At 36.6% G+C, this 15,485-nt stretch overlaps 1 protein-coding gene across 47 annotated transcripts in view; it reads left to right on the plus strand.

The window, feature by feature from the left end:
* The window catches only part of RIMS2 (regulating synaptic membrane exocytosis 2), a 452,323-nt gene that overhangs the window by 182,345 nt on the left and 254,493 nt on the right, over positions 1–15,485 (plus strand). For all 47 annotated transcript variants that reach the window (XM_042036214.1, XM_042036210.1, XM_042036188.1 and 44 more), the window contains one exon: positions 11,277–12,202. In XM_042036214.1, coding sequence (XP_041892148.1) covers positions 11,277–12,202 — 926 coding nt within the window. The remainder of the gene's footprint in view (positions 1–11,276; positions 12,203–15,485) is intronic.

Below are 15,485 nucleotides of genomic sequence, written 5' to 3' on the forward strand. Positions count from 1 at the left end.
ACTACTTGATCACGGTTACTCTTCTCTCATTATATGAATCTATTAATATTGTAACTGTTTTGTGTTAGTTCACCTCAATATGCATTTCAAGATAACTATATACCATGAAATATTTGCTAATTGTAAAAGTCAGATCTGTCCAACTAGCTGTTTTGACCATTTAAATTACAGAAACTAAATTACCGAAACTTGGTCGTCATTTTCTGCTCTGTCAACTCAGGCATCTTGAATAATTTTTATAGTCTCTTGCCTGGCTCCCCAGCCTGATATCCAGTTGATCTCATACTTGAAAAGTGCTTCAGTGAGCATACATTTAACCTTTCTTGTTCAGGTCAACAGTGAAAGTAAAGTTTAACTTAAAACATCCTACTGGTCCCTAAAATCTGACACTAACAGTACTGATAGTGATGAAGTCATCATTAATCTCGGAAAGATTTAATGAGTGTCTTCACAAAATGTTTTAAATCATTACTTTCCTTTACTTTTTTCTTGTTCCATTGTTTTTTTCTTGTTCCTTTCTGTGTTGCCTTAGCTGATTGATCCCACTCTACTTAAGACTGAATTACTGAGTGTTCTGTAACTTTTGTAATGGACTTGTGTTATCAAAGGTGCTGAGAATCTGTATAATTTGAACAGTTCCCTCTCAGTGTTTGCCAGCTCTTTGCCAGTTGAGTCTAGTTGGTATTGACAGGCCCGCTGGTTATTCTCATACTTCTAGAAATTCTGTAATTGATGGAAAAAGTGACCAATGTTATGTGAAAAATCTGCTAATACATAGCCTAAACTTCAGTTAGAATTTCATAATTTGTATCTTGACTTTGTAGAATCCTATTGAAAACAGGTTTATTGGGTAAAGCAGAAAATGCTGGTGACAGGAACTGTAAAGCATGAATTAGTTGGGGTGTTTATATATGCATGCAGTTACAAAATGGGCATTCATTTCTCCTGTGCAATACAAAAACCTGGCATCTTATTTTATTTTTTAAGTAAAAGTAGAGCAACTAAGTCTACCTTCTTTGTAGTAGTATGCAGAATACATCTAAGGGGTTATGTTACAAGATGAAGTTTATTTTAGTCATTTCGTTTTAAATTGCCTTAGATTTCCACACAACTGTCTTAGAAGAAACATAGTTATATATTGCAGTGAATTTTATTCATTGCTATTGCATTTCTAGTAGTTCTGTAAGGACTATTCAATATTGGTTTGCTATATTCCTCTATGTGGTCTGTAGTGTTGTCATCTTAACTGGGTGCTACCTTTTTATATAGAAGCTGCTAAGCAGCCAGGTTAACCTTTTCACTTCCAAGTGTTCACTTCCACACACTTTCTAGAGTTCTTAGTGGTCTTCCATATGGATTTTTGCAAACATCCATGACTATATTTTCTTCTTTAGAAGGCTTCATATTGAGCCTCTTTTGTGGAAGACTTGCTCTAGTGCAGACATCTCTAAGAGGTGATAAGAGAATAATGGGGGGGAATATCCAGAGCTGGTCTCAGCAGGGATCTGAACGGAGTATCTAAGGATGGCTCTTTGTTGATGTTTCAGAAACCAGGCTGTTATTATCCATGTGGTGTTGTTACTACATGGCAGTATGCTGGGAAATTTTTCACAGTGTCTCTGAAAACCCAGCAACACAGACACGGTTTCCATCTTAACCTCCTGCCTGAGGGGTTCTGAACTGAAGGAGCTCTGTCTAGGCAGCTGTAACAATTTGATTCTGAACATTTTGGAATGTAACAGCTGTGGATTGTGAGCCCAATTCTTAAACAACTCTGTAGAAAGTTCTTTTGCTTGAAAAACATTATAAAATCATGTCCTACATGATTTTACATAATGAGTTTATACCATACATAATGTAGGTGCTATAGTTTTTACAGAAATACAACTTATTTTTCTCTAAACTTCTGGTCTGCTTCTATGATAGACTTAGGTGCTGATTTAAAATACAGACATTTGATCCTGTCTCACCAACATGTGGAGAATGACAGTTGAATCAGAAATTTAAAGTTTTATGTACTGTGGTAATTTCCAAGAGCTGTTGAATGCACCTGTCTCATTTCACAGTGGTCCAGCTGATGTTCCCTAGCAAGAACACATTTACCCTGATGGCTTTGTCTTGGAGAAGCTGGTGCAGACAGCCCATCATTCATTGCTGAGCCACCACTGATGTAATTCACTGGATTTAATAATGGGCCTGTAATTCCCATTGCTGAGGAAACTGGACATTTTCACAGCGGTTATTTTATGCTTGCTCTTTTATGGAGGCATCAAAACAGCTCAGTATGATCTATTTAATCTCTTTCAGACTGAAATATGAATCACTGAGATATTTTAAAACTAAAGTTCATTGTATGATAGCACATTTATATTGTAATTGTGGGCACAATGAAGAGAGAGAGAAAAAAGAAAATACATACTGACTCAAGTTCATTAGTAAAGTTAGAGTTTTATGAGTTCAACAGTCCAAAACAGCCTCCAGATGTTATTAGGGAAAACAATTTTCAAATGACAGTTCATGTTGCTGATATTTTCTTAGTTTGGTCATTATTGAAATAGCTTTATTTTTTATGTAACGGTGATAATACCCACATAATAATGGAGTGTTTCTTTTGAAGAAAATTCTCCCCTTCATCAGACTTAAAGGTTTCCTTTGAAGAACCAGGATACTTTCAGCTGCTGGTAAATGCACCTGCTGAACAATCCCTGGGGCATGAAACTGAAACACTTAAAAAAGATTAGACTCAATATTAGATGAAATGATGTATAGATGAACTCTATTATGATATATTCTCTGTGATGGCTGAGCAAATAAATTTTGGTGTCAGAATGCCTTTCCTAGGAGTCAGAACTCACTATATTGAGGTGGAGAAAATCTAGGTTTCTGCTAAGTCTTATTTTTCCCATGTCATGCTACTTCATCATGGCTTAAACATATTGCAGTCAGATTTGGTTGGTGCTTCATATTAAACATTATGTGTTTGTAAGCTAGTTTGGATAGGTAGAAGATGCTGTGGAAAACTGTAGAAAAATGTGTTTGTAATTCATTTAAGGCAAATGAGGATATACATTTGCTTTCTATTATTTTCACATTTTCACCATATTTTGAATGTGAGTTTTGGTGACTGTTTCTGGAAATAGTCCATTGATGTTCTCTTTTTTTTTTTTTTTTTTTAAACTGTGTAAGAAAAAATACTTTCAGCTTTATGGTATGTGCAGCACATCACACTGAAATAGATGCCACAGCTATTTTAGCCTAATAGTTGAAAATTATGCCAAAATTTGACTTCTTACAAACTGAAAGTAGAGATATTACATAACTTAGTTTGAGACCTAGAACATAAAGAAAATGCTGCAACTAGTATCACAAAACGTAAAATACTGGAACTGCACAATTTTAAAAATAGTTTAAATGAAATGCCCTGACCAGCATGTACATTTGTAGGTAATAGTACTGTAGCAAGGCACTAATCAGCTAAGTACCATAATCCTCCTTATAGGGTAAATTCTTACTTGACCTCCAGCTATATACAGCACATGGTAACAGCATTAAACTCTAACACTCCTCTCATGCTCTCAATAGCTTCCCATTGGGTCAGCTCTCTGACTTGAATTGCTGTTGTTTCAGATACTAAACTTTATTTTTTTCCCTAGATGCCTTATATTTTATAAGTGCATTGTGGGGGAAGGGGAGGGTTTGTAAAACATATGTGTCTTGAAATTAAGGGATAGTTTATATGATTTCACTGAACATAGAGAATTAAATGAAAGCGCTAGCGAGAACAGAAATTGATGTATTCTCATGAACCCGAGGCTTCCTACTTCCCAGATGTGCAGTGGCTGATCAAAAGGTAAAGCAGGGAAGAAAGATGCAGAATGTGTTGTGTGAAAACAATGTCTAATGCTCAGCATTTCTTGTTCTTTTGGGGGATGATTAGGGAGATTTTTTTACTTTTAGTAAAAAACTCCAAGGAAGTACTGAAAAACTTTTTTTTGTGCTTCAGATATATGAGAATATTATAATTAACAAAATCTAGTGCTTCCCTATAATTTAGTTTCTTAAATCATATTCTATATTCTGTGAAAAATTAATTCTTGAAATGTTGTATTTCTTTTAAGAAAAATAGTGTATGTAGAATTTTGAAATGTCCTTTTATTTTATATTATTCGTACTTTTTAATAACAGTTCAATATTATATTTACTCACTCTTATGTTAGTGTTACTGTGACCTACTATTCTTTTAACACCATGTGTTTTAATCTAATTTGAATCCTGCTGTAGGACAGCTGTTAATTGATTCCTCCCTTCTGCAAATGATTTCTGTAGTGTCAGTATTGATGCAGATAGCATGAATGCCCATTTTAACCAATTATTCTTGAAAAAAATTTAATCAATTTGCTATTTATTATTGTTTTTATTATTATCTTTTTTTTTTGAGATGAAATTTTTACTAAAAGAAAAGGTGCAATATTGCTTATCTATTAAGTGGAAATAGCAAAATATTACTTTTGAAAATGTTCAAAAGTTGAAATAAAGAAAAATCTTAGAGTGTTTAACCTATTTATAAGAGGTAAGCATTCATCAATGTATCTGAATGAATGCTCAGAGTAAAATATAGTTTTTTTATTTCTCTGCAGTTCTCTAAAATCATATTATGTGATATAAGGGCTACTGACTACTCAGGCAAAATAAAGGAGGACAAAGTAATTCTACTGTTAGTCCAGTTTTCCTATCTGCGATGTTCTTGATTTAAGAAATAAAAAAGTGAAAAAAAATATTACCTGAATATTTGTAGATTAGTAATTGATACTTACAATCACTCTTTTTGTTCAGTAGCTACTTGTTTTTTACGTGTTATAATTCTTTTCCTGATACAAATTGAAATTAACCCTTCTGCAATGGTGAATTTTTTGCTGAGTTACTTGTACGGAAGAGAAATGTGTTGTTTCATATGTCTGTGCAATCACGTCAAGTTCAAGTCAAAGTTGTTATCAGTGGTGACTTTAATTAAAATGACGTTTTGTTACTACAGATTTCCTTTCATTCTGTTGATACAAGCCTGCAGTCAGTGAATTTATATTTTCAGATAAAATCTAATAGAGATCAACATCTGCTCTACCAGTCTCATGCTTCAGTAAATTTACTAATCATCATTGTAAACTTAATTCACATTCTTTGGAGATATTTAGCTGGAGTGTATTCTAATGGTTCAAAGTATGGTTACTATAAAATAAAATTGCAGGGCATGGCTGAAATGAGGAAAGAAATATTGTCTCACATGAGCTTTACCTAATGGATTCCTTAGATATGTGAGTGTTAGATGTACTTCAGGACAATTTTTTTAAAACCCTATTGGTCAAGAAGTGCAATAAACACCTTTTCCATTTATCAAAGTAGGCTGTTTAATTAACTTGTGAATTCTGCACTGGTTGCTTACATTCTTCATCTTCTTTTGAGGGGGTGAGAAGCTAAGGAGAGGGGAACTGACAAAACAGAAGTTTAATCTAGTATAAAACTAGACAGCATAGAGGAACTGTAAAGAGAGATATTGGTAGAAACTGGAACTGCTTAAAAGTCAAAAAAATCCCTCTTTTTTCAATAAGGGAGCCATAGCTGCTTCAAAGAGTGTGCAAAATGAATTCTCCTGCACAATATGACTCAGCAAAAGCAGAAGTTATAAGCAGAGAATGAGTTAAATCAATGCCAGCTAGCCTTTTAAAGCCATTGCCAAAAATAGGTAAACATTTTGCTGATTTTTCAGTATGGGAAAGGAAGTCTGTGGAAATGCTTTCCTAAATGAGAGCGTAGATCCCTACTTGGGAAAGGCAGGCAGATCTTAAAGTGCACAGCAAGTTTTCTGGGTTCATTGCACTCATGGGGCTTTGGGTACAAGGTCCAGAGTGTGCTCACCTCACCTCCTGGCAGCCTGGGAACTTTTGGCAAGGTGCTTTATCTGCTCCCTGTCCCCATTGTTTTAAAACAAGTGCTTTGCCTGTCTGTCCAACCCAACACATAGAAATACAAAAGTTTCAAATAGTAGAACTATTCTTAAATCAACAAATGCTGTTTCCCTGACAGGAGCCATATAGTAAAGGAAAGATGAAGGTGTGTTCAGTGCATTTGGTGAGGCTCTAACAAGAAGCCCTGTATCTTGCATGGCTTTAGTGACAAAGTTCTGGTGGAAAATGTCAATTTTTGCCTTCTATGAATTATTCTTTCATGTACTGAAAGGATCACATTTTGAGTTAAGCAAAATTACAGTGTGTGCAGGAGAGGTATTTTCAGTTTTAGTTTTCCATTCAATTTTATTCCTTGATAATTTATAGGAGAGAACAAAACCTTAAAGTATTGTCAAGTAAATTATAATTAGGTCTTACAAGTAGATGGCCAACATTCAATTTGCAAATAGCTGATGGCTCAGGCCCACTGAGACCTTATCATTTTTTAATTGACCCAAAGCTTCGGATAAATAATAATCTTCAAGTAAATGCAACTTAATTTACGTGGTTAAACACATCTTCAGAATGATGTTTTCATGAGTTTTCTCCGGCTCAAATGTGTATTCTATTAGTCTGAGAACAAGATTACTAGCAGGAGGGTCTGACATCTAGTTTTGACAGTGATATAAATACTTCACATATTACAATGTTTTTTAATATCTCTGACTTCTGAAATGTGATGGATACTTGATTTTTAAAATTTCCTTTTCTACAATACATTTGGGCTAAATTTCTAAAAACCTAAATCAAAGCAGGAGAGTGTTTTCTCTGTAAGGAAGAATACAAGTGAATGTCAAAGACTTTCAAGTGATTTAGTTCCATTATGGAAATCACAGCCATCAAAGCCGAATAGCTGTCTTATATTCTTCCTATGTTATATTTTAAGCACTTAATTCTGTTGTGTTGTGGGGGAGTTGAATAATTTAACTTTATGAGCATGAGGTCAGATTACAGTCAAGCTATTTGCTTTTCCATAATATTAGTGATATCTGTACTGCACTGCAAATAAGGTTTCCATCAGTGTAAGGTTATGGGCTGTGTATTAAAAGACCAAATGTCATGTATTGATAAATTAGAATAAAAAAATAAATATACAGTAATAAGTAGGAAAAAAAAAGGTTTTATATTCTGTATCTGAAAAAAACAATGTTTATAGAATGCGCCTGACAAAGAGATTTTTGCAGATATTAGAGTTTTTTAACCATAATAGAGATTTTATTTACTAGCTGTTTCAGACAAGTAGCAATCACAATGGCCTGGAGGATTTTTCAGAGGTGTTACAGCCTTTTCAGAAAAGGTGATAATCCTTCTGACAAGAGATACATAGTGCTTAGTTCAGCTGGCAGCTGGAGGGTGCATATCACACCCTTAAAGTTCACGTAGCTTTTGAAGTTCTAGGAAAGTCCTGGAAAGGCAGGAATAATTATTTTCCATGGTGTATCCAGCTGGAGATGCATGATGAAAGGGTTTCATTAAGGTGTCTTTAAGGTAGTTAATGATGAGAAATGGATTAGACAGAGGCTCATGAAGGTGAATGAGAATTAGCTAGTGATCTAAAAATAGCAGCAGATTTTTGATAGTAGGGACAGGCCATAAGTTTTCATCAGTACTAGTTCCCTCCTACCGTGATTTCATAACTCTGATTTAAAATGTTTAGCATTCATTGTACAGCTACGTATATAGCAGGTATTTTTGAAATTAAAAAAATGTTGAATGTTAAAGGGGGGGTAATTGTGCTGTGATGACCAGTAGAGAGAATGACAGACTTTAATACTAAGGGTGTGGTGACTGCAGGGCAGGATGAGCCCTCTCCTGACAGAAGGTTTCTGGCAAATCAGGTGTACAGGTACAGTTAATTTATTTCTGATGGACAGGACTACCATTTCTGGTTAGCTTCAGTAGTGAAGTTAGATGACAGGAACAAAATTAATTAGAAAGGGGGTTTGATAATGCTAGTCAGCATAGGCCAGGAATTAAATTAGTTACTTTTTTCTATCAGGTTGCTTTCTCTGAAGAAAAGCAGTACATTTTCAGGTAGGTCCTTTTTCTTGCATGTGCCCTATTAGTTGCCACATGAAGGGCAGCTGTGCAAAGCTTTTTCCTTCATGAAAGGTTGAAGTAGATTGAGGACCCAGCTGCTCTTTACATTACTGTCAGCCATGGATAGTATTCCTATATTGATGTCTTAAATGGAGGAAGAAAAATGACTGTTTGTGGTAAATGTAGCACACGAGGTTAGAAAATGTTTGTGCAAGTGGTATAAATATATAATGCTAAATCACCACATCCTCCTCTCATTAACAGTTAATTGTGGAGGGTGTATTTTTTAGTAAGTCATGTGCCAGTTCATCAGATGATGTTTCCTTAATAGAAACACGTTTTCCTTGGCAACAAGTCTACAATAATGTTTTTACTCATACAGTAATCCATCTATTTTATCCCGCTCAGCCTTCCCCCCATGACATTATAGCAGTAATGTCACCAGAAAAGAATTGTATCCATATGAGGACACTGTGGCATGGAGTCATATTAATTTATTTATATGTATATATATACACACACATGTTTAGTGTGTGTTTATATAATCTATTTGTAGCTAAACCAATTCTTACTATTGTGTTGTTTATATTGCTGTAGATACAAGTATGTAGATGTTTAATACTGAAGCATGTGTACGCTCAGACTGCTCCAAGGCACATACAAGATTTGCCAAACTAGAATCTATATGGCTTTGTGTGTTACACAGTTCATCATGGAGTTGATCCTATAAACCTTATTTACTAGAGTAAATAAGGTTTACTAGAGTGTTTTAATGCTTTGGAGGATCAAATTTATACAAGAAGTGTGGCTATGATGACATACGATCTATAGGTAATATAGACTGAGTACAGACAGTGTATTAACAGTATAGTATGCATACATTTCATGTGTACACGTATTTGTCTCAATCTTGCAATGAGATCTGCATGAATGAATGCCTGTATCTGATGAGTGCAGATTTTTCCTGTATGGGGGCCACAACTGGGGTGTGGAAGTTATGCAAACTTTTGCTATAGCCAAGAGAAATTTTCAGGGATTGGGTAATTTGCTCTTGGAACAACTTGTTTTGGGATGTGGCATAATTTTCATCCTCTGAAGTATTTAAGTGAAAAATATTTATCTTCCTTGAGGCATTTCTGCATCTAATCTCTGTTGTCTAAACGAAACTTCTATGTCTTTGCAAACTGTCTGCATTTGGGTAGTTCTGTTGTTCTGATTGTCCGTTCCCGTTGGCCATTCTGGTTTTAGACTTACAAAATTCTGTTCATGTTGCATTAGAGCGATTCAAGTTGAGTCCCCAGTAGCAGAAAATATAGAGATTTTGTTAAACTTACAGAGGTTATAATTTTTGCTGGTACTAACATGCTACTGTAACAAGACATATGGGACATTTTAGTTTCACCGTAAGCAAGTAAGCATCCGCGTGAAGCTTATAGTACTTGTCATGCTTTGCACGAAGAGTTTCATTTTTGCAAGATTGAATTAGCTTTCTCATTTGCAGATGCCATTGCAAAGCTAAAGTACTTTACTATTTACAAGGCACTACTGGGTCCAAATCTTTCAAGCACAGTTTAATAATCCTGTATGGTACCTAAGACAGTACAGAATGCCAGTTTGCCAGTCACCCCACACACCACACACACTCTGCATGGACAGTTGTGGTTTTCCCTTGCTGAGCAGAGATTGCATTTCCTTCCTGGCTGTGAAAAGAGTGTTTTCTCTCCTATCAGATAGACAGAGCCCTTTATACTTTCCTGGGCACCAAGGAGAACCTGTTTCTCCTTCTCCCCTTCACTAAATTGAAGTGTTTCCTTTCTTCCTCTTGGACAACTGTGGCAACAACAGGGCTTTGTATTTGCTTGCCTTTTTTCGTGTCCTAAAGACTGGGCAGGATCTCCTGGTTGCTGCCTGCAAGGCTGCCCTTTGGAATCAGTGGTCATTTTGTGAGTGTAGAAAACATTTTAATAGGGATCTTAATTATAAAGGTAGAACTAAATATAAGAAGAAAGGACTAACAATACAAAAATAGCTTCTCATTTGTATTTTTATTGCTTAAAGTTTGAGTTGATCTACATTATCCCAGAGAAGGCCTACCTCTCAGTCTCTTTTATCTGGGATCTTTACTCCAGTTTCCTTCAGGTAACTTCTTGAGATCCATGTAGGGTGAAAAGCCAAGCATGAATCAGGACATATCTGGAAAGTAACATTTTGCATGCTTATTACCCTATAAGGATTGATAAAGGCAAAATTTGAAGATCCGGTTTGTTTTTTCCCATGTAACTAATCCCTTCTAACCATGTATCAAACAATGTTGTGTCAAACAGAAACCATGACATTCATTATATGTTCCAGACACACCCTTTATGAAAATATTACATATAAATGAATCACATGCTTCAATCTATCATTTCACTGTCAGGAAAGAATATTTGTTAATTCTTCTTCCACCTTCCTCTGAAGTCTCTAGTTGTCTGTAGCTAGATGGTGTCAATGACATCAAAGAGTCAATGCTTTATGTGGCGCAAGAACTCCATTCTGGTGTCTGTCTTGAACAAATGCTTGGACTAATACTGCTACCATCCCTATAGAGATGGGAAGGTTTCTTTTCTCAACTCAGGCAGCACTTTGAAACTCTTTCCCTTCACAACACAAAAAAGTGGCTTGTTTTCTGAGTTCAGGGCTTCTGAGTTCATCTGATTTAGACAGATGCTGCCATTGAATCTTTGTCTGTTTTCTGCCCTTGGCACAAATTATGGTTTTGTAGGAACTGAAATGTGTGATTTTGAGCAATAACAGCTGCTAAAAGAGCAAACTAATTGAATGATTCTTCTAGCCCTAATTTCTATGGCGATTATCAAACTCTATGAAATAGAAGTATATGGTCAAGTTATATTGTGAAATGATTACAAAGGATTATAAAATTTTGGTACTTGTAAAGCAATCATGACTACAAAGTAGCCTAAGTATTTGTATTCTATATTTTATGAAGTCGTATTAGCATTTTTCCTTCAAAGCTGCTTTTTCTTCAATCTGTGCACCATAAGCAGATTTATAGCATGACATGCTTTCTTTAATTTAGTAGAGAAAATGTGAGAGCACATTCACAAAGAAATGCAATGAATGGATTTTTTTTCCATTAGCTGGTCATGCTATCTTTTAACTAGCATTAGCTGTATATTTGTGCTACATAAAATATTGACAGAATTCTCTTTCTGCTTTCTTGCCGTGATTATTTAGGAAAAGAAGCCCTTCAATATCAAGAGAACAGAGCAGAAGATACGACCAAAGGGACGAGAGAGACGAATATTCACAGTATGCTACATCAGACAGTGCGATGCCCAGGTCACCATCAGATTATTCAGATAGGCGGTCACAGCGTGGGCCTCAGTTATATGAAGAACCTGAACTGGGTGATTATAGAGATTCCAACAGAAGGAGCCGCAGGCGTTCCAAGGAGTATCCGGTAGAAGAAGAAGATGCACAAAACAGGGAAGAATATGAAAGGCAAAGGAGGGAGGAGGAATACCAGGCACGATACCGAAGTGATCCTAATTTGGCTCGTTATCCAGTCAAGCCACAGCCATATGAGGAACAAATGCGTATCCATGCTGAAGTGTCCCGAGCACGTCATGAACGGAGACATAGCGATGTCTCACTGGCAAATACAGAGTTGGAAGATTCTCGGATGTCCATGCTCAGGATGGAACGGCCATCAAGACAAAGATCTGTGTCTGAGCGCAGGGCTGCCATGGAAAATCAACGTTCATACTCTATGGAAAGAACTCGAGAGGCTCAGGGACCTAGTCCCAATCGTCAGAGGACCACAAATCATAGCCCTCCTACACCTAGGAGGAGTCCAATTCCTCTGGAAAGACCAGACATGAGGCGCTCTGATTCATTAAGGAAACAGCACCATTTGGATCCCAGTTCTGCTGTACGGAAAACAAAACGTGAAAAGATGGAGACCATGTTACGGAATGATTCACTCAGCTCAGACCAGTCTGAATCTGTCAGACCTCCACCACCAAAGCCCCATAAAACGAAAAAAGGAGGTAAAATGCGCCAGGTTTCATTAAGTAGCTCAGAAGAAGAATTGGCATCCACTCCTGAATATACAAGTTGTGATGATGTAGAGATTGAAAGTGAAAGTGTTAGTGAAAAAGGTAAGAGTTCCAATTTTTTGATTGTTTCAATACATAGATTTGATTTGGTTTCCATTACTTTGGAAGTTTATTTTAGCTCTTCAAATTTATTGCAACCGCACATCTACAGCCCTTCACAGATGACTCAACTTTGTTCTGATGGGAATTGGGATTTTTTTTTTTTTTCTGATTATGTGTTTAATTTACGTAAATTTAAATTTAATGATTTACGTGGAAAACATCACAGCTACTGTAAGTGTTTGGATAAGTTAAAGGAGACAACATTCCTACTGAAAACCCTGTCAATGAAATCTGCAAAGTATCTAAAGCTGGGCTGTCATATAAGGCCATGGTTTCATGTCCACTAATACCAGATTTGCGTGCTCCTGGATCACAATGAGTGCATATTTGATCTGGATCAAGGGTGGGCGCATGACCGCATTTTTGTTGAATTAACTGGAGCACATGATGCAGACCTTATGCCAGTTTTGTGCTGTCTGCTGCAGGTTAAAGAGCATCTGATCTGCAAAAAGACCTGTGTATATGAAGTTAACCCATTGAAGTTTTGAAACAGATTTAAAATGACTGATGTGGTTTAAACCAATGGAGGTTCCTTTTTCTTGTGGTGCTATGATGATTGATGATTTTTTATTGTAGTGCTTTTTAGATGTAGTTTTGGAGTTACTCCAATGTCAGAAAACTAAGATTGATTGAAATGATTTCCCAGCCCGTAAAAAGATAAATTATGACTTAAATATGACAACGTTGGACCATGAGTTTAAACTCGATCAAATGAATATTATTAGTTCGCTTACCCTCGTGTGTGTTGTTTTAAGCTTTTTTTGAGTTATTATTCTTATACCAGTGAACCTTTATTACTTCTCCTAAATGGTCATCTGCTCCTGTGGATTTGGGATAGAAAATTTACTGCTATTTATTATTATTACTATTACTATTACTATTACTATTATTAATATTACTATCAAATTCGTTCTGAAGCAAGTAATTAACTAGAGTCAGTGAAATAACTGAATTTTCATATGTCAATATCAGCAACCATGATCTGATAAGTAAGGAGCAAGATAGTGTAGAATGGAAGGAAATTTCACCAGGTCAAAGTAGACAGTTGCATGTACTTACGTGGAACAACTGTGCTGAAACCTTGACCCCCTTAGTCTTCCTGATGAATAGAAAAAACTTGTGCCAACTTTATGGTGTTCATGATTTTGTTCTTAGAATTGACCTTGAGGAAAATAGGACCAATGAATACATGGGAAGTAGTAACAAAATGTTTATTTATGGCAATTCAGTGTAGGAAATGTAGAATACAAAATAATATACAAACAATATGTTTTTTGTACACATAACACACAAAGCATATACATTTAGGATTATAAAAGCATAGGATCATTTAGGTTGGAAAAGATCTGCAGGATTATTGATTACCACTAATTTAGCACTTCCATGGCTTCTAACGTGTCAATAACCCTTGAGTCTGCTGCTGCATGGATCTCTATCCCCTACCTCCATGGAGACAGCAACTGAAGGACCCCACTAGCACAGTGTCTCTCAGACATTGGAATGCTGCTGCTTGGTTTATCTGTAGCAAGTCTGGTGTCATGCCTTTCCCCTTCAGACCTAGTTTAAAACTCTCTCCATGAGCCCTGCCAATGCCTGAGAAAAGATCCTTTTCCCCTTTTGAGACAGGTGACCCCCATTTGTCATCTGCAGGCCTGGTGTCATGTAAAGTGTAAACATGATCAAAACCCCCTAAAATTCTGCTGACACCAGGCTCGGAGTCAAGTATTGATCTGCTGGATCTCCCTCTCTTCCCTCATCATTTCCTGCAACTGGGAGAATAGAGAAGACCGCTTGTGCTCCTGATTCCTTAACCAGTCATCCTAAAGCCCTGACGTCTCTTTGCCTTTGGAGTTCTTACTGCAACTTTCCTGCCCCCTGAAAAATCTATAATGGCTGAGGGCCTTTCCAGGATAGGAACCTTTGCCTTCACAACCAGGTCCCAGGGATGCACCAGACTTCACCAAGAAGTGGGTCTGGTCTACATATTGGGCCTTTGGCTCCCTTCAGACAGGAGTTTAAAACATGCTGTACAATGCTAGATTCTCTTTCATAATAATGATCTTACAAATCTTACAGCTTTCACTTAAATAATTCTGTATTTTAAGTGTCAAAGAAAACATTCTTACTGATAACAACAGTTAATAATAATGACAATGTCATGTCTGTCCTGACTTCTGAGGTAGTGAATGAAACTAGATATTTATTATATAAATTAATTTAAAAAGGTTGCAAAAATTTTGCAGGAAAAAAAATGCTCTGTACTTTGTTAATCTTGATTGAATTAATGTAAGCACTTTGTCATGACATACAGAGTGTAACTGTGTAAGTGTGGCCCAGTGATGGCCTGTGGCTGGAACCAATGTGGACAAAAGCCTTGGTTTTTCATAAAGGAGAAGAGCAACTTCTGGAACTGGGAAAGGATGTGACTGCTTCTGACTGTGTCTGCTCCCAGTCTGTGCTGGAGGTCCTGGGCTGGGAGGAAGTGACCATGCATAGCACAGGAAGTCATTCCAACAGTAACACCTGTACCTGGAACCAGAGCCAGCTGGTGCTAGCCTCAGCAGCCTGGCCACATAATTGAATAATATCCTCAGACCCTCCTAATTCTCCCCTGCTCTTTAACCACAGAAGTGGAAGCTCCAGAAAAGTGTTTGAGTGAATTTGGGATGATTTGGCTGCTGCTAGGTATGTGGGAGGAATGAAGAGATCTTTTAAGATGAGGAGGAGGATTGGATCTCACTACCTGGATCCAGCCTTCTGGATAGCTATAGGTAGGCATAGAAAGTTGTACCTCATTATTTTTATTTTCATGAATCCCTCTGGTGTAAACCACCCTGCACTCAGAGTGATTTCTTCATGAATACCACCAGAGTGAATCCAGCACATAAGCCACCAGCAGTCCGCCTTGTATTGCAATACATTATTTCCATAATAGATAAAATACAATTATTTTAAACACCTTTTATAAGAAATTAGTTTCTTCTCCTCCCAAATTACTTGCTTTCCACTCTTTAAAAACATCCGAGACATGAATATTTCTTAGCTGTCCTTTAAAGTCACATACAAAGTCTGTTTGGCCCAAGATATAATGCTGAATATAAAATATTTGTCCTTGCAGTGATGAAGGGTGGGAGTGTTAGAGTGGGGATTTGGTTGCGGTAATAATGAGTTCTCCGAAGTAGGAGAACAATTTTTTTTCCATATCTTTCTCCTTGGAATACCC

Source organism: Corvus kubaryi, unplaced genomic scaffold, assembly GCF_017639235.1.
Source record: "Corvus kubaryi isolate FWS band 111438036 unplaced genomic scaffold, C.kubaryi_AGA036_p1.0 37385, whole genome shotgun sequence".
NCBI lineage: Eukaryota > Metazoa > Chordata > Aves > Passeriformes > Corvidae > Corvus > Corvus kubaryi.